Source organism: Cydia strobilella, chromosome 25 (genome assembly GCF_947568885.1).
Source record: "Cydia strobilella chromosome 25, ilCydStro3.1, whole genome shotgun sequence".
In the NCBI taxonomy this organism is placed as follows: Eukaryota; Metazoa; Arthropoda; class Insecta; order Lepidoptera; family Tortricidae; genus Cydia; species Cydia strobilella.
In genome coordinates, this window is record NC_086065.1 from 4,265,525 (window position 1) to 4,284,884 (window position 19,360).

Below are 19,360 nucleotides of genomic sequence, written 5' to 3' on the forward strand. Positions count from 1 at the left end.
ACATCATCTGTGAAAATTTCAACTGTCTATTTATTAGCTATATAACGGTTAATGAGATACAGCCTGGTGACAGACGGACAGACAGACAGCGGAGTCTTAGTAATAGGATCCCGTTTTTACCCTCTGGGAACCTTAAAAACACACATAAATAACAGTTTTGAATGAGTCACGGTTAGTTTCACTAGACATATTAAAAGGTAATCACGGTCTTCGGATTTACAACCTTGTCGTACTAAGCGGTCTTCGGTTGGTTGTTTTATCTTAGTGCGGTATCAAATGTCTTAAGCGTTTGCGTTGAACGTTTTCTGAGGCAATTAGGTGGTAACGGAGATGGTTTTCCTTGTACAGTGAGGTAAGAAATTGCATGGAGAAATTATGAATGAACTCCATTCATAATTTCTCCATGCAATTTCGAACCTCACTGTACATAAAACATCGATATTGAGGTTTAGTTCTAAACGGGTTTCTACTCGAACAGCTGTGTTCAATGACATTTCAAATTAATGATTTAGTCGAAAACATAATTTGAAATATGCAAGTATACCAAATTTCAGCTCAATCAGATAACCGAAAGTGGTTCAAATTTAAGTTACAAGATTTGAAGCACATAAATTTACAATTATACGCAGTGAAGCCAAATAAAAGTGTGTAATAAAAAACCGGCCAAGTGCGAGTCGGACTCGCGCACAAAGGATTCCGTACCATTATCTATAAAAACGGCAAAAAATATCACGTTTGTTGTATGGGAGCGCCCCTTAAATATTTATCTGATTATGTTTTTAGTATTTGTTGTTATAGCGGCAACAGAAATACATTATCTGTGAACATTGCAACTGTCTAGCTATCACGGTTCATGAGATAGCCTGGTGACAGACAGACAGGTAGACAGACAGACAGGCAGGCAAACAGACAGACAGCGAAGTCTTAGTTATAGGGTCTCGTTTATACCCTTTGGGTACGAAACCCTAAAAGGCAATAGGTAAATTTAAAATAATGAAATATTAGTAACAATGATTCACGTTTTTCTACTGACAAATTATTTTGCTCTGGGCTCCATGCAAAATGGACACATCAATTGTTGGTTGGCAGAGCCTATATCGGACAAAGCATCAGTTTACCACTTTATTGACCTCTCCCTTGAGTAGGGAACTATGAAAGCACCCATGAGGCTGACATGTTCACCTAGTGTCCAAAGCCTCAATAAAAACCAGATAAAAAAAATTGCTAAGCTAAATATATACATAAGCTGTATATCCTCCCACACCTCTATTTGTACCTACTACTGTTCTATTTTTGCCACTAATCCCTAAATGTATTAGTGATCGAACACAATTTACTAATAGCCCCTAATGATATTGATATTGATCAACAACGTTCATATTGTGTGTGAACCTTTGACCTTTTACCTTTAATGTTCGTATTATATGGCAGTAATCCTATGTGATGTATTGAAATGCATTTTAGTAAAGTCCATTTTGTTTATTAAGTGGATTGGATTCAGAGTAGGTCATTAAATCGTAAAATTAAGTTTTAACATTTACCTCCTATGTTTCGAGGACGGCGTTGTCTCCATGGTCTCGGAGAAGACTGGCTAAAGTTGACATCAAAATCTTCTAGACGCGCGAGTTTTTCGAACTACCCGCACTTGGTCTTGTTTATCAGCTTGAACGTTTTGCGCACTAGGGATATTACTTCGACACACAACCCTTACGATATTCGATTTATCGACTGTCGATATTCGTTTCCGATAACATTTACTTATGACTGGATTCCATTTGGATGAGATTTTAAAACCCTCGTTTTTTGATTTCAATAGCTTCTCGTACTTTTCTACTGTAGAAATGGCGATACGTTGAAAGGATTTTAGGGGCGATTAAGTCCAATGTGTAGAAATCGTGAAACTTTAAATCAGTGAAATAGTAGATCAATTAACCAAGTGATGAAAGGCACCCGTTCTCGAATGGAGTGGAAGCGCCAATAAATCGAGTTAGAATGGGTGCTTTTCAGCAGAGTTAAATATGCGTATTTTACTTACTAATAAATATATTAGAACGGGTCACTCACGTATTTTACGTCGAAAATCGCTCGACATGGTTCACACGGTACCGAGTAGCAGCATTGGGAGCAAGCGTTGGCGGACCGACGCAGACTGCTGCAGCTCTCCGCGACCGGTGCGGGCGACGGCGGCGGCAGGAGAGGGGAGAAACTACCCTCGTTTTCGGCATAATTGTCCAATAATGGGTTGCATACAACACTCACTACCTCATTCGCTAAAGGTTCGTCCACACTGACCACCGACGTAGTACCCAAAACAGTTGTCCAATTTAGAGACACTGATTAACCATAATCACGGTTAAAATTCGGATGACGACTAATTTCAATAGCCTCCCGTACTTTCCGCTGAATTTATTATTACAACGAATGAAATTATTAAAACGTATGTGAGTCGTTCGAATCCGTTCGAGTCGATCGAGTCGATTGAACGGCAGAATCCTTCGCTTTCGGGATTGAACTCACTTTCGATCTTTCTCCAATATTTCCTTCATCTTTGCACCTATATTTTCTTGGTCCTGGTTATTTTTTAATATTTGAAAACGTCTGTTACAGATTCAACAAAGAAACTGCAAGATGTCCTTAACGAGTTCTGCGAGGTCAAGAAACAGAGTCCAGATGGGGTGAGTACTTCATGAAGTTTAAATCTACTTTGAATTGTTTCATCTTCAGAACCCAATCCACCACCAAACACCTCAGCCACAAAACGCTGTGTTTAATTAAGTTGGAGCGAACCAGCGACAAAACTCCCATTAGCTCGATTCCCTTTTCCCATCAGATCAGGTTGAGACCGCTCAACCGATCTGCGCTGAAGCGAAAACTCTTTAGGAGTATTCCAGTGTAGCAAAACCGTCTCGTGTGATGCGGAACGGTCCTGGATTTTCCCCAGGCTATAATACCATCCCCCCACACAGTCCTACCGCTCTAATTGCCATAGTGCAATAGAGCCCAAGTCAAGTTCAAAAAAAAAACCTGTATTTAATACCCCGGGTAGTGTGGCCACATTACTCGTTTGTAGCGAACGTACGTACCTCTCTGCCCACTACTGCCTGCTACTTCCCATGCCACTCGTCGAGTGTGTGGCAGGGTTATTACGTAGGTGAACGAGACGCGAATACGAAACGGCGCGGCGTGAAATAATTTTGCTACTATGTGACACATAGTGAAGAAATTATTATGTTCCAAAATATTAATGGGGTGAGTACTTTATAAAGTTTAAATCTACTTTGAACTGTTTCATCTCCAGAACCCAATCCACCACCAAACACCTCAGCCACAAAACGAACCCTCACGCTGTGTTTAATACCCCGGGTAGTGTGGCCACTGGCCACATTACTCGTCCGTAGCGAACGTACGTACGTCTGTGCCCACTACTGCCTGCTACTTCTCATGCCACTCGTCGAGTGTGTGGAAGGGGTATTACGTAGGTGAACGAGACGCGAATGCGGAACGGCGCGGTATGAAATAATTTTGCTACTATGTGACACATAGTAAAGAAATTATTATGTTCCAAAATATTATTTATCCTAAAAATATAGTTTGCCAAAAAAGAAAAAAAAATCGTGTCCTAGTACAGTCGCCATCATATATATCGGAGCGGCCGAGGTGCTGAAAAATATCTGCACACGCACCTAACGCCTTGACAATAGAGGCGTGTTCAGATATTTGTGAGCACCTCGGCCGCTCCGATATATCTGATGGCGACTGTACAGTAAAATGCCACTTTGATCCCTCCTAGCAGGGAAGAAAAATGCCACTTTGATCCCTCTTAGCGGGGAAGAAAAATCCCTTTTTTCGAATAGGTGATTTGAAAAGGAAATTGTCAACCATGTGTTAAAGTATTTTTCTGGCCTCCGGCCGGAAAGCGTCAAATTTTGGACCACTGCGCTAAACGAAGTTGCCACTTTCCGGCTCCGTCGGACAGAAAAATAGTATACACAGTACACACCTCGGCCAGTGACTAAAAAAGCTTCAGAAGGTCTACCGCGAACCACGTTCGACGTGTTGCCTCCTTGTCACACTTACGTACGAATTTACAAGTGCAACAGAGGCAACACGTCGAACGTGGTTCGCGGTAGTTCTTCAGATCACATGTAATTGTCGGCCGAGGCGAAGCCGAGGCTCTTCTTACTGTACTGACCTTTGTATGTAATAATAATAATATACAATTTCATAACGTTACTGGTAAATATACCTACTGCAAAATGTTTCAGGCACTTCAGGGCTTCCTTTTTTTTCGGTTAAAAATAATATTATGCCAGTGGTATTTTTTCGGTCGATTTGGTAGGGGCACTGTCCCCAGATAACCTCATGACATGTTTACATAGATCACTTACGTACTAGATGGAACCTATAAGTCTACTGCCGGTCAACACGTAGAGGTCTCATACTACGTACTCACTGAGTATTTTTTTTTTTTTTATGTGATATTTATTTGAGCACAACAGCTCATTTGTTGCACCTACCAGATCAGTAGGTCTTGGAAAATATTGTAAAACAAAGTACATAAGTAATTTCCACTTAAAAAGGTTCGAAAACTTTATATTTTAATGTAGGAATCGAAATTTCCCATTTCCAAAATTAAAGTGTCTATTGTTCTGTTAAATTTCCTGTAATTTCCGAAAAGTTTTCCAATTTTTCGAATACTTTCCGCAGCTTGATCTGTAGTTGCGTCTACCCTTATGGACTGCAAAAATAATCTTAGCTAACCATTGGTAAATTGTATTAATTGACCGAGCAGAAGTGAAGGTCTCCGTTTTAACTTACGGTTTTTTAGGGTTCCGTACCTCAAAAGGAAATAACGGAACTCTTATAGGATCACTCGTGCGTCTGTCTGTCTTTCTGTCTTTCTGTCTGTCCGTCTGTCACAGCCTATTTTCTCCGAAACTACTGGACCAATTAAGGTGAAATTTGGTACACATATGTAAGTTTGTGACCCAAAGATGGACATGTAACGTAAACAAATTAATTTTAAACAGGGGGGCCACTTTTGGGGGGTAAATGAGATAATTAAAAAATAAAGTTTATCGAACTATATATCAAATGAAAGAGCTCATTGTGCGAATCTCAAATTTATTTATTTTATAATTTTAAGATAAACAGTTTAGAAGTTATTCAAGAAAATAGGCAAAAAATGACCATTCCCCCCTTTATCTCCGAAACTAATGGGTCAAAAATTTTGAAAAAAATACACAAAATAGATCTTTACCTATAGATCACCGGAAAACCTATTACAAATGTGCAGTCAAGCGTGAGTCGGACTTAATTACTTAGTTTTTGATCCTACTCCTACGGGTTTTTTAAAGACATTCACATAAAAAATACATTGTTTAAATTGTGTAATGTACGGAACCCATGGAACGCGAGTCCGACTCGCACTTGGCCGGTTTTTTTGTATGTCCGGAGTTGTATAAATTTAGTGTAGTTAGTTTTTTACAATCAGCATGTACTTTACTGATAATTCCGCTACTTGACGCTAGATAGATTAGTATATTAAAATGTAAATAGTAATTAAGTAATGAAATGACGTGTAATTGTATATGTTTCTTTTACCAATAAAGTACTGTATCACTGTATCACTGTATCACTGTATCACTGATATCGACTACGAAAATAATAATCTTTTTGGTAACACAACTGATACATACAGTAAGCACTCTGTCCGAAGTTAGATTGGTATAATATAATAGGCTGGAGCCTTCTGGAGAAGACAGGCTCTGGACAGGGACTCGTGGAGGAATATGGGAGAGGCCTATGCCAAGGGCAACCAGACAAGACGTCTGCGGAGAAAGGCTAGCAGTAAGCAGTAAGTAAGTAATAGTCTGCCGGAATCGAAATCAAAACTTCGGTCAGACACGGACAATTTTAACTGCGGAGTTCATACGACGTAATCCATAATGTGTCACAAAAATACGCTTTCCCGAATTGGGCTATAATTAAAAATGTATGAGTCGCGGCCCTGTTAAAGAACCGGGATTCGCTCAAATTACGCGCAGCCAAAATAAAGTGTTATGTGAATCGGTGTTAATATGATTTATGTTATGTTATGTTAATATAGGTACTAATTATGTTATCTTTTGACATTAAATAGTATTTTTAGCTTTAAGCAATGAGGATATAATAGGATAGAGCGGTACTGTCATAGTTAATTTTGTAACCACAGTAAATTCACTGCCATCTATCGACACACTTTAAAACTAAAAATTAAGATTTAAAAATACGATAAAATGTATTTAAATATGGATAAATGATTTTTTTAATTTGCATTAATTATTTTAATATGATTTTGACAAACATGCGTCAAAATTGTTTAACAACCAACGAAACCGTGAACGCCCTCTATACGAGAGTAGGCCAAAGGTAGTGGCGTCATCTGATCGAGAATCAAATTTTCGTGATTTTTGAGGCAAGTTTTTTCCTTAGACTGTATCCATCTATTACGGAGTTATATCTATCTTTGCTTTAAGTAAAAAATATTGTACGCCAATAAGATGGTAGGCTATGGTTTTAGTCCCTATGAAATGTAACACCTTTTTTGTATACCTATAGTCACAATAAATATTACTTTATGATTAGATTATGATTATGATGTAGTTTTTCAGTTTAATCCAAATAAAGCATTTATGCAGAAAAAATCTCGGATGCTTTTTGGAAGGTATTAACATAGAGTAACTTATACTAGAGCGTTACTGTCATAGTAAATTTTGTAACCCCAGTAAATTCAGTGTCATCTGTCGACACACTTTAAAACTAAAAATAAAGATTTTAAACATACGATAAAATGTATTCAAATATAGATAAATGATTTTTTTATTTGCATTAATTATTTTTATTTGGTTTTGACCCATGTTCTTTCACTGATATGCGTTAAAATTATAAATAACAAACGAAACCGTCAACGCCCTCTATACGAGAGTAGGCCAAAACTAGTGGCGCCATCTGATCGAGAATCAAATTTTCGTGATTTTCGAGGCACGTTTTTTCCTTAGACTGTATTCATCTATTACGGAGTTATATCTATCTTTGATATTACTGAAAATATTTAGCATGTCTTAATCAAAAAATTAAAATAAAATGCTAAATGCAAAACAGCATTTTTAGGGTTCCGTACCCAAAGGGTAAAAACGGGACCCTATTACTAAGACTCCGCTGTCCGTCTGTTGTGTAAATTGTGTAATGTACGGAACCCTCGGTGCGCGAGTCCGACTTGCACTTGGCCGGTTTTTTTTAAATTACCAAGTAACAAGTCAAGTACGGGTTTTCAAAAAAAAAACAAACAAAAAAACTGTTATAAAAACGCTGTGTTACGAACGCTGTAAAGGGTTCGAAACGTCGGGATGTATTATAAATTCAATATACGCGATATAATCCGTTTTCATAGTTTTATTTCATGAGTAACTATCGCGGTAACCGAAGACAATATTATGTTATAAAAACATTAAACAGTTTTTTTATATAGAAGGCAAACGAGCAGGCGATGGCATTTCCTGATGGTAAGCAATAATCGTCGCCCATGGATACCTGCAACATCACGAGGGTTGCAATGCAAGTGTATCGCCAGCTTTTAAGATAGGAGTATCTAGGTACGCTCTTTTCTTGTGAAATAAGGGGGCGATAGATCATTCCAAACGTAGCTGAAACAGATAAACTTATGAAACCATGTTGTCATGGGTCGATATTGAGAGTTGTCAAAATCGAACAGTGATCAACTGTGTTTGTCTATGCATGACTAACTTTTTTTTGCCTATCATGTAAAAAATAGGTAAAAAAAGTCAGTCATGTCATAGACAAAGACAGTTGATTCCAAAACTTGGTTTCTAACTTTGGCACGAAACGAAAACCTAAATAAATAGAACCCCCGACCTTTCAATATAAAACAAACATCTGAGTTAAAAGCAATTCCCGTTTCAAGGTAAAATCGCATAAAGCAGAAATTAATTTCAAAATTTTATTCTTCGTCCGGGACAATAGGGGTGTCGCTTTTGAATTTTAATCGTCGAAGTTTAACAATTTGGTGGCGTGACAGGGTTGGCAGCGAAGATAAAATGTTTAGAATCAAGTGCTGGAAGTGATTGGGTGACAGGGATTTGATTAATGTGTCTTAAATAGATTTTTGAAACAATACATTATTTTAAATATTAATAGCTTCTGTCCTCAACTTCGTTTAAGTGGAATCATGATAATGAATTGATGATTGATAAAAACTAAAATCCTATGGCTTTCCTCGGCCCTCCAACTATCTTCGTACCAAATTTCATCAAAATTAGTTCAGCGGTAAGCATGAGGAGGTTACAGGCAGACCATTCAGTAATCATTTCCATTTTGTGACGGCTGGCAATTTAAAACTGTTATTTTGGGTGTTGGGCGGGCAGTGCACGGAGTAGAGCCGCCGCGGACACTCGTGCCTGAGGAAGGACTCCCGAAGAGTCCGAAACATGCAAAAGCGACTAAAAATAATAGTGAGTAACCGTAGTGATCTAAATATTTTCAAATATGTTTCACGATAGTTTAATTTCGATCTTGGGTGTTGTTACTAAGTTCAACCCGAGATTTTTCGGAAGTATATTCCAGTTTAACAATTTTTTATGATTTGAAATTGGTTTTGAAATGACCTTGACGATCATCTTGGCGGAAATCTAACACACGACTCACTTCATTACGTACGCACCAGTCAGCGTGAATCGCATAATGCAAAAACCGGCCAATTGCGAGTCGGACTCGCGTACGAAGGGTTCCGTACAAAAACGGCAAAAAAAATCACGTTTGTTGTATGGGAGCCCCATTTAAATATTTATTTTATTCTGTTTTTATTGTAGTATTTGTTGTTATAGCGGCAACAGAAATACATCATCCGTGAAAATCTCAACTGTCTAGCTATCACGGTTCATGAGATACAGCCTGGTGACAGACGGACAGACAGCGAAATCTTAGTAATAGGGTTCCGTTTTTACTCTTTGGGTACGGAACCCTAAAAAATGACGCATTTTCATCCCTGTATTACGACTCACAACTCAAATATCGCATTCGGAAAACGTCCTTGCGTTTGAGGGGTAAAAGTTCGTGCTTTAAAGGGTAAAGGGGGAAAACACTGTTTGTATTTGTTCTGAAACTCATTTATTCTGCTGACATAGATCTATCTCATAGACTCTGCAACATGAACTGTGGAATGAACTGTCGCACGCGGTATTTCCGGACCGATACGACCTTTAACAAATGAGCGTAGGTTCTTCCATCGGTGACAAATGAGCGTAGGTTTCCCATCGGTGACAACGCACTTGCAGCCCCTCTGGATTCTTGACAGGAAATGAGTTGTGTCGAAATTTCGTGACAATTGTCATTAGCTTCGGAATATAAGTACTTATTTACTGGCGATATACTGGAGTTTTTTTTTAACCAGCAGTCCGATGGTAAGCGGTTACCGTAGCCTTTGGAGGCCTATGACGTCAGTAACAGTGATGTCGACAATTGTCGCACCTGTCACCGTGGTGAAATAGGGGCCAGGCCTCACAGCCATACATAAGGATAGGCCGTATAACGATTTTATATATCCGTAACTTAATATGTTTGCTGAGAAGCCCGGTTGGTTGGTGTTCAACACTTTATGGAGGGCTGCACTGTATCGCAGGGCGTTTTGGATGCGTATGGTGATCTCCTTCTCTCTGGTGTTTGTCCCTATCTATTGCTATTTTTATAGTTATTTTTCGGTTTCGGCTACTAGATGGCAGCACCCGACGCGTATTAGGTATGTTCTGTCTAACATGTAAATGGTCTGTGTCAGCTGCATATTGGATGGTGTCGAACTTTCAGTAAATATTTGAAGTAAACTGCAGATCCATTGTATTGCTGTTTTACTTGTCTGTTTAACAAGGTTTAATCTCTTTTATTGCGTACCTATACCTATTGAGATAATATTCGACTAATTTTTTATCGACCAGAAACGTCTGCGAGTATACAATTTTATATAGGAAAAATCGAAAAATGTATACCACCGGCAAGACTCGAACTTGCGACCATTGGAACAACGGTCCAATCGCCTTAAGGCGTTTAAGCATTAAGGGAAGGAATGGAAAGATTCGCACACATCTGGTAGGCCTCCGTACCTCAGTTGGCAGTAGCGATTGGACCGGTGTTCCAATGGTCGCAAGTTCGAGTCTTGCCGGTGAATTTTTTTCCAATTTTTCTTTAATATAAAAAATTATAAAACTAGATTGTGATATAATGGCGATATGGCTAAAATTGCAGGTGAACGAGTGTGAAATTTATTAGGTAGGTTCTAGTTGTTGTCCAATTAATGCCATTTAGTTTCCTTAAATGTAAGTACATTATGTACTTAGCCACAGGGCGGACACGCTATACATCAAAAATCACTTGCGTTTCTATGTGTGAACGGCACGTATGTACACGCGGCATGCGTCACAGTGTAAGTTGCTTAAGGGGCTACCTGAGGTTTTCATCGATTTTTGACAAGTTTTGAATCGTATCTCCTACTTTTGCACTATATAGAATTATAAGACAAGCGGCTATCGGTTCTTCAATCTTTTATCTCCATTTTTGTCTGCCGGATTGTGAAAAAAATGAACACTTATTTATTTATGATTGTTTTAAACATTGTCTAAAAAAACACTTTTTTCGTATCTCGATTGCTGTGAAAGATCTTACTTATACAAAATCTACATATTTGGGTTCGTCTTAGACGTCTCTAAAAATTTGTCTAAGGTTTAATTTTAAACTAATTAACACAAAAGTTATGGCCAGAAAACCAGTTTTTTGGCCTAAAATTGTTCAACTTTGATGCCAAATATTTCGAAAACAATGAACTTTGAAGTAAATATGGGATACTATATTGCTAAAATCCGTTGCTGTTAATATGAGAAGCTACAAAAAACATTAGAAAACTAAGGGGTTCAAATCGAAGGTCATTGGGGCATGGGATCCCCTTAAAAACAGTACTGAGCGTTCGGCAAACGGCCGTCAATCTGTCGCGGGGCGAGGTAATTCGAGTCGGGGCGAGCGGTGCGTGGCCGTTCTGTATGATAATATTGATAATACTATTACTTATTCTAACTTAGCCATACCTGGAAGTTAACGGAATTCAATAAAAACACCATGTATATCCTGTTTTTAGGCAAAAGTGTTTGTCTACATACAAAAAAGGATCAACTGTTATCAATCTCTATTGGTGCCTTTTGTCTGAAAACGTCACATATAGGCTACTTATAGGCGAAAATGTCAGCTATATCGATATCACCAACTGTGTAAGAAGGAACCACAAGCACTCAGAACCAAAACGACCTAACTCACAACAAAATCAGTACACATTCTGACCTTTCACCAAAACTGTACAAACGGTGTGTACCACCCATATATCCTGAACTTACTACATCAAAAATGCTTACTTCTAAAAATAGAACACACACAAAAACGAACCTTATCTCTTACGTTGTAAGTCGAAATTCACTTATTCATTTCGACCGTTACAATCCATGACGTCAGTTAGGGAAAGCGCAGTTGATCTATTTTGAGCCTTAATGCGATTCAGTTTAAGTATGATTTCAAGTGGGGCGTTAAAGTATGTCGATAGCGATGACGTCATGAGGGAAGAGGATGGGAGATATGACGTCATAGACAATTTGAGTGACGTAGCGGTTGTGTAAGTCATAGATAAATTATATCTGGATTGAGTAGTTTGATAGTCTGGATTGTCGAAATCAATTTAAAAAACAATATGAAAACGCTCTTACACTTAAATAAAATACAATTCGATTAATTGAATATATTTCAATATAAACTATAATATATATTTATATATTATAGTTTATATTTAAATATAAACTAACTAGTCTGCGTTGTTTAAATTTAGCTAAATTCAATGTAAAAAATACAGAAAAAAATTACTAAACTTGTCTACATTATGTAAAATATTTTTTTATGACTACGTGTAACCAGAAAATAAATTTTAATGACTTTCATTATTAAAAAGTATACTCCGTATATAGGTAACATAATTTATTATAATTTTAACCCATCATTTACTTGGGCGAAGTTGGGCACAAACGGTGAAATTATGGTTCCCAGCTACGGTAGATATATACCCTGATTTTCAATGAATTACAATCAATAGTGATAACGGGGTTTGCTCTTGATACAAGACGACGCTGACACGTGTCAGATCAAAGCATCGACCAAAGACTGGGCTTTCCATGCATACCTTTTCACATTCTTATTACTTTAATAATTGTAATAGCTCCGGACACATGATGACTCTGAAACGACACGTGTCAGATCAAAGCATCTGTCAAGGACTGAGCTTTCCATGCATACCTTATTACATTCTTATTACTTTAATAGCTCCGGACATATGACGACTACGACACGTGTCAGATTAAAGCATCTGCCAGACTGAGCTTTCCATGCAAACCTTATTACATTCTTATAGTTTTAATAGCTCCGGACACATGATGACTCTGAAACGACACGTGTCAGATCAAAGCATCTGTCAAGGACTGAGCTTTCCATGCATACCTTATTACATTCTTATTACTTTAATAGCTCCGGACATATGACGACTACGACACGTGTCAGATTAAAGCATCTGCCAGACTGAGCTTTCCATGCAAACCTTATTACATTCTTATAGTTTTAATAGCTCCGGACACATGTCGACTCTGACACGACACGTGTCAGATCAAAGCATCTGTCATGGACTGAGCTTTCCATGCATACCTTATTGCATTCTTATTACTTTAATAGCTCCGGACACATGACGACTGATACGACACGTGTCAGATTAAAGCATCTGCCAAGGACTGGGGCTTCCATGCATACCTTATTACATTCTTGTTATGCTTAAATTGAGGACGTGTGGAGAATAAAAGTTAAGCGCGAATCGGGAAAACGCGCAGTGGGTTCAACACGAGTACATTAGATATATAGGTAGACAGGATATAGTCATAAAATGTGAAATAGTCACAATTTTAACTCACGGCAGCGGTACAGGCGTTGACCTCGTAATTGTTTATTCATTTCATTTGTTAACAAATAAATTTTTACTTTACTTTTTGTAGTCATCTACGGTTTTCGCTATTTGGCTCATAAAAATAAATTCACCTATCGGGATTCGTGGGTCTCCAGCTAAGCAGGGTCAATTGAAAACATACGGACAATTACCTACGAGAGAAATGCACGCGCGAAGGATAACCGCATGACATCATTTAGATATCAAAATGTCCGTTCGAATTAGCCTCCAGTACCCGTACCACGAGCTTGTCACTGACATAACACTGACATTTTCGCTAGCGTGTGCATAACTTACTTTCGGCCCGATTCGAACGTTAAAATACGTCGAATTAAGTCTGGATACGATATGGATCGCATGGGGCCCCTTTGTTTGACGTAATTATTGAAAGTCATAATGTAATGATTGTCAGATTATCATTAGTCATAGTTCTGAAACCGTTAACTTTTCAGGATTGTCGTAAGGTAGGTAGGTTAGGTTAGGTTTGTTTTATGGCAATCCTTAAGTTACGCGTTTCTGAGAAAAAACAAATTATGACTAACGAAAATGTGGACAAACAATACATTATGACTTACAAGTCTTACAGCTTTATGGGAAACAATAGAGACCCGGATCGGATCGGATATGTCAGTGTCAAAAGTGACGTTTTTTCAAACAAAAACGTCACTTTTGACACTGACATTACGATCCATATCGTATCTAGACCTAATATTTGACGTATGTTAAAGTTCGAATCGGGCCGTTTGTATACATTTGATCGTACTAGCTAGCTAATAGCTAGCTATTAGTGCGAGCGCGATATAAAAAGTTCGTGAAAAGCTCGTGGTAAGGCTACAGGGTTTGCGGCAATATTGAAAGTTACGCACGAATGAGTCGGACCCCTTTCTAGGGAACCGTTCATAAGCTCTCAACTCAACACGTACCCAATTAAGGGATTATCATAAACAAGGTTGAGCCTTTACGTCAACGTCAGTATCGTACACTCAAACACAATTAAAACGACTCACTTAACGCCGCTTGCACTATCCCACTAATCCGGGCGTAACTGGTTAAACCGTTAACCCAGTGTCATGGTAACTCCAGGTTTAACCGTTTAACCCCGGGTAGTGTATTGGTGCTTGTGGCTCTAAGTGTTGGTTAAGATTCGAGTCCTGTGACCTGTGACTCGACTCAGTATTTCAGACTTATAATTAAGTCAAGACTCGACTTATACTTGAGGGGCCCACTACTATTAGTCCGCCGGACGATATCGGCCTGTTAGTTGTTCGGAACTGTCAAATTTTTGTTCTTACTGACAGGCCGATATCGTCCGGCGGACTGATAGTCAGTGGGCCCCTTTACAAGGTGGCTAAAAAATAAGTGCATTCCCGTTACCAGGGAAGTTTTGGGATTATACTGAGCAACTTTTACTATGGGACCAACCCCGAAAGCGCGAAAAAAAATTTGGCTGTTTCATACATTTTGGCTGGTCCATTTTCTATGGGAAGGTATAATTTTTTTCGCGATTTCGCGGTTGGTTCCATAGTAAGAGTTGCTCAGTATAATCCCAAAACCTCCCTGGCAACGGGAATGCACTATTTTTTAGCCAACCTGTATATAAAACGACAAACTTGTTAGAGACCCGAGTTTTTCAGTTGAGTCCTTTTCAAAGAACTTTCAGGTTTTTTACAAAAAAATCGAAATGCATTGTCATCATGTAAAATTCATGGTTATTTTTTGTTATTTACATAACATCAATAAAAAAATTCGGAGTATTTATTCGGAGGCTCCAAGTCCTTTTGAGTTGCGCTTAAAAAAAGACTCAATTTATTAAGGTAATTATGATTTTTTAAGCTCCTTCAGGACTCGACTCAGGACTTAAAAGACTGAAGTTTATAAGCGCAGAGTTTCGTAAAAACGTCATTCTTTAAATGCCGGCTAGAAAGACCAGTACCTACAACACTAATTTTCTTTCCATACAAAGCAACCCGGTTTCGACGCTTTCGAGTGTTTCAGAAGAGTAATTTAATTTATCCACATCTGTTGAGTGGATATGTTTGCGACATCATAATAGCTTCCGTGACTGTTCCTAAGGGAAAAAGTCACTTGTATTATAATGTATCATTGATATACCGGATGGATTTTGAACGGGGCCAAATATATAAATGCGACTCTTCAGGTCATATACGATTTTAGGCTAACATGGTCACACAAATCTCTGTTTTGACATTTTGCTGGGACGTCAGTTAGCCGCGACCACGACCAGTGAAACCTGTGTCGAAACGTCGGTAAATAAAGGTAACAAAATAAATTCGCGATAGACCCGTTTCTAAATGTGATTTAATAACATGGTCATTTACATTATAAATACTATCAAAGCGGGGTTTATGCAATGTTTATTTGACGGTAATAAAATGTTTGTTTGTATATTAATAGCGGAGGAAAAATACTAAAAAAACTTCCATTAGAACTCACTACTTTTAATGTTTAGTTTTAGTTTTAATATTGTCAACTTATTTTTCATTTTATCACCTTTGTATGAAAGAGCGAATACCTCCTAACACAAGTGTTAAACTTAGAAGGAGGATTCGACACAGGAAAAATCTTGTTACAAATAAACGAATTTTGAATTTTTTGAATTTAAAAGCTTATTTTTTTTTTCTTCATATTTATTCATTAAATATATACAACAAACTTTTCACTATTTCTAATTATACATTTTAATTTAAGCCAGCGTTTAAAGACATAGTGTGCAGTAACAGCCCAAAAAGACCGGGGCCTGTGCTAGGGCTAGTTACAATACTTACAATATATGTGACACAATTTTAGAGAGCGATCGGATTTTGGATAATGGTATATTTTTTTTTAATGTACGTATTTAATATACGTATATTGGGGTTTATAATTATGTAAGTAGCTATATATACACCGTGTTTTTTTTTTCGTTAAATTCGACACGTTGCTTGGTACATTAATAGAAGCTACCTGGTATATCGCTTTTTGTAAAATTCGAAAAAAAATATTTTTTTCCTTTTTCATACAAAATAAATGAATATTGCATTGTAAAAGGTCTTTTAGAGTTACGTAAAAGTTAGTGTGACACATAATGAAAGAAAAGTAGGTAATGTCGGAATTGTCAAACTAACTCACCTCAGTAACCTTCTTGTGGCTACCAATGGATAACTCTTTACTGACGAAACTTAAAAAATAAATAAAATTTGAAGGCAATGAAGAATCTTTTACACAGGCTCAGCAATTAAATTTATTTATTGGATATCTCAAAAACTGTAAGAGTTTCTTAGAGAAATTAACTTTATTTAACCTTTATTTAACCTGAAGAATCTCCCCTTAAAATTAACGGAAATCAAAAATAACACGGTGTATTATTTGCTATCTAATACACATACATAAATATATTATATGGAAAACACACATACATAGATATATTATATTTGACCTAATTTTGTTAATTGTGCCATGGAATCAAAAAGCCATCAGGTCCGTACAATATCAGGACGGATAACGTATCTCGCTTTAATATTGCCCTCTCCAGCTTTATCTAATAACATTCAAATTCATATAACAATTGCGCAAATCTTCATTTATCTACGCATGCGGTCTAAATACTATTAAAGAGTAGATAAACTCTTTTAATAGAATAGAATAGAATAGAATAGAACATTTTTATTCAACATCACATGAAATGGCAGAGTTAACAGATAGCATAGTACATTTTTTACAGATAAACCTTAAATTTAGACTTACAAAACTAAGAAATTGAGTTGCACATCAGAGAGAAATATTCATGCGTGTTAAATAGGAACTTGCCTCAGCATAATGTTGCAGTGTATTTACTACAACGCTGGTTTTCAGTCAGACCCTTGATACATTATCCCTTACTCGCTGTTAGTCGAAAACTAAATGGCTTAGAATTATGTTAACATGTATGTATGAGTGTAAACTATGTTTTAGAATTTGGACAGAACAATTGCTGGTATAGTGTGTAAGCAGAATTTAATAGTTACATATGTATTAAAGGAAGTATATAAGCTTATGATAGATAGATATGAGTGCAAAAATACTTAATATAGATAAAAATAAATAAAGACATAAGGTGCATAGATATAATTATTTTAAATATGACGGCGTGGGTCTAGTACCAAGAGGTAGCGAGTTTTGTATTGCTAAAAGATATTGTTTAAACCGCACTTTAAAACTACTTATTGTACCTATATTTAAGTTTTTGAGGGGTGGAGGTATATTATTCCAGCATTTCGTTGCTGTATATTTGAAGCTACCTCGAAATTCAGCAATATGGTGACGTGGTAATACCAACTCGTCACAAACCGATCTGATGCCATGTCTTTTACAGTACATATGGTGCTACTTTCTCGCACTAGTGCGTAAAGTGCACTTTTTGTGCATATGTCGAAAGTTTAAAGGGCCATATGTAGTGTAAAACGTTGTTCGATACACGTGCGAATAGGTAATTCGCAACTCGTGTCGATTTAAAACACTCCATGCGGTCGTGTTTTTTATTTATCGCCACTCGTTTCGAATTTCCTCTTTTCCGCACTTGTATCGAAAATAACTATTTTTGTTATTATGTAAAAAAAAGTTGAAATTATATGTTAACCCACAAGAATTGACTCATCACAACATCAAATTTATGGTACAGTTTTGCAAAAAAATATGGTACTCAATAGAAGGTCGAGAAAAAAATATGGTACCCCATACAAACGTCCAAAAATGTACTGCGTAAAATTATGGTACGTTATGGACAATTGGACACCCCTCAAATTTGACATGGTACACGGGCTTGAAAAATGGTACATGTACCATAATTATAATGTTACGTATAATACGACTGGTTTTATAGAAAATAAGTAAAACCAGTTTAAAACCACAACGAGTTGTCAAATCTTAATTGAACTGAACTTGAATTTAACAATGCTTTAAGTTATTTAAGTAGGTACGATACAAGTCGGAAATTCGCAACGAATACCTATTCGTATGTGTATCGTGCAACGTTTTACAGTACATATGGCCGTTTAAATTTTCGACGTAGTTACGTAATGTGCTTATTATAGCACAGGGTGTCGTAATGGAGCACCATATGTACTCTAAATGATTATCTATCACACCATTAGCAGTATTGACTCGTCTTCGCCCTATTTACTGCCTTAAGGCTACTCTGTATTCCGTCACTGCCCAATACCCGAAGGATATAACTATAAAAAGCAATTTATAGTCTCCTTAAACTTATAGCACGCCTTATATTATATTCCGTGCGCTAAAAGGGCCTATCTTTGATTTAGCAAGAAATGTTTACTGACCAAAATTCAGCTGATAAGGATTTATAAGCGATGTACAGTCGCCATCAGATATATCGGTGTGCCCGAGGTGCTCAAAAATATCTGAACACGCACTCTAAAGCGAGGTTTAGACTAGCAAGAACTTGCATGCAATTTACGTTACATTGCTGACAACTGAAGTAAACTGCATTCAAAATGTTTATGAAGATACCGCAATGTAATGAAAATTGGATGCAAGTTCTTGCTAGTCTAACCCTCGCTTTATACTCACTCTCTTTACAATAGAAGTGTGTTCAGTACATATTTATAGCGTCCGTAAGCGACATTCGTTTTTTTCTACTTCTTGTAATACAGTTAATACGATCACGTTTAATACGATTTCTCGCATAATACGCCATTTTACGCCGGTCTTTGCAACAGACCTGTTTTCCATATATTTTTAACGGTTCACATCATCAGCCACTTTAAGCGTCTTGACAGACAGACGGACGGACGGACAACAAAGCGATCCTACAAGGGTTCCGTTTTTTTTTAAGTATAGGAGAGAATAATACTAAATTACTTTTTCTTCAATAAAAAAATTCCTATTTTAGACATAGGCCATTTTACCCAAGCACGTCAGTAATATTCCCTTAACGACGCACTTCTGTTTTGGACATTAAGGGTTTATTTTTATTACTGTTGATTCAATATCTATTCGACTCATAAAAGAGTTTTCTAGGTAGGAATGGGAATGACCCTTACGTAAGGCATTTTCATTTTGTGTACGACTGTGGCGCCTGACTGGCGGCTATGGGACTAAACTAATTTTGGACGCCGATTAAAATTTTACTTGTTACGGTCCTTGAGATTGCTCAATCGAAATCAAAATGTAGGTAAGTATGTAATTTCCCTTTGAATTTAAATACGGAAATTCCACACGTTTTCGTATAGACAGATCTTTTAGGACATTTGGTAAATTAGTAGTAGTCATAGATTTCTATTCAAACCTATTAAACAA

The 19,360-nt window shown here is 37.2% G+C and overlaps 1 protein-coding gene across 3 annotated transcripts in view; it reads left to right on the forward strand.

The window, feature by feature from the left end:
* LOC134752804 (diacylglycerol kinase 1) overlaps nt 1-19,360 on the forward strand; it is a 171,514-nt gene that overhangs the window by 82,334 nt on the left and 69,820 nt on the right. For all 3 annotated transcript variants that reach the window (XM_063688538.1, XM_063688534.1, XM_063688535.1), the window contains one exon: nt 2,608-2,675. In XM_063688538.1, coding sequence (XP_063544608.1) covers nt 2,608-2,675 — 68 coding nt within the window. The remainder of the gene's footprint in view (nt 1-2,607; nt 2,676-19,360) is intronic.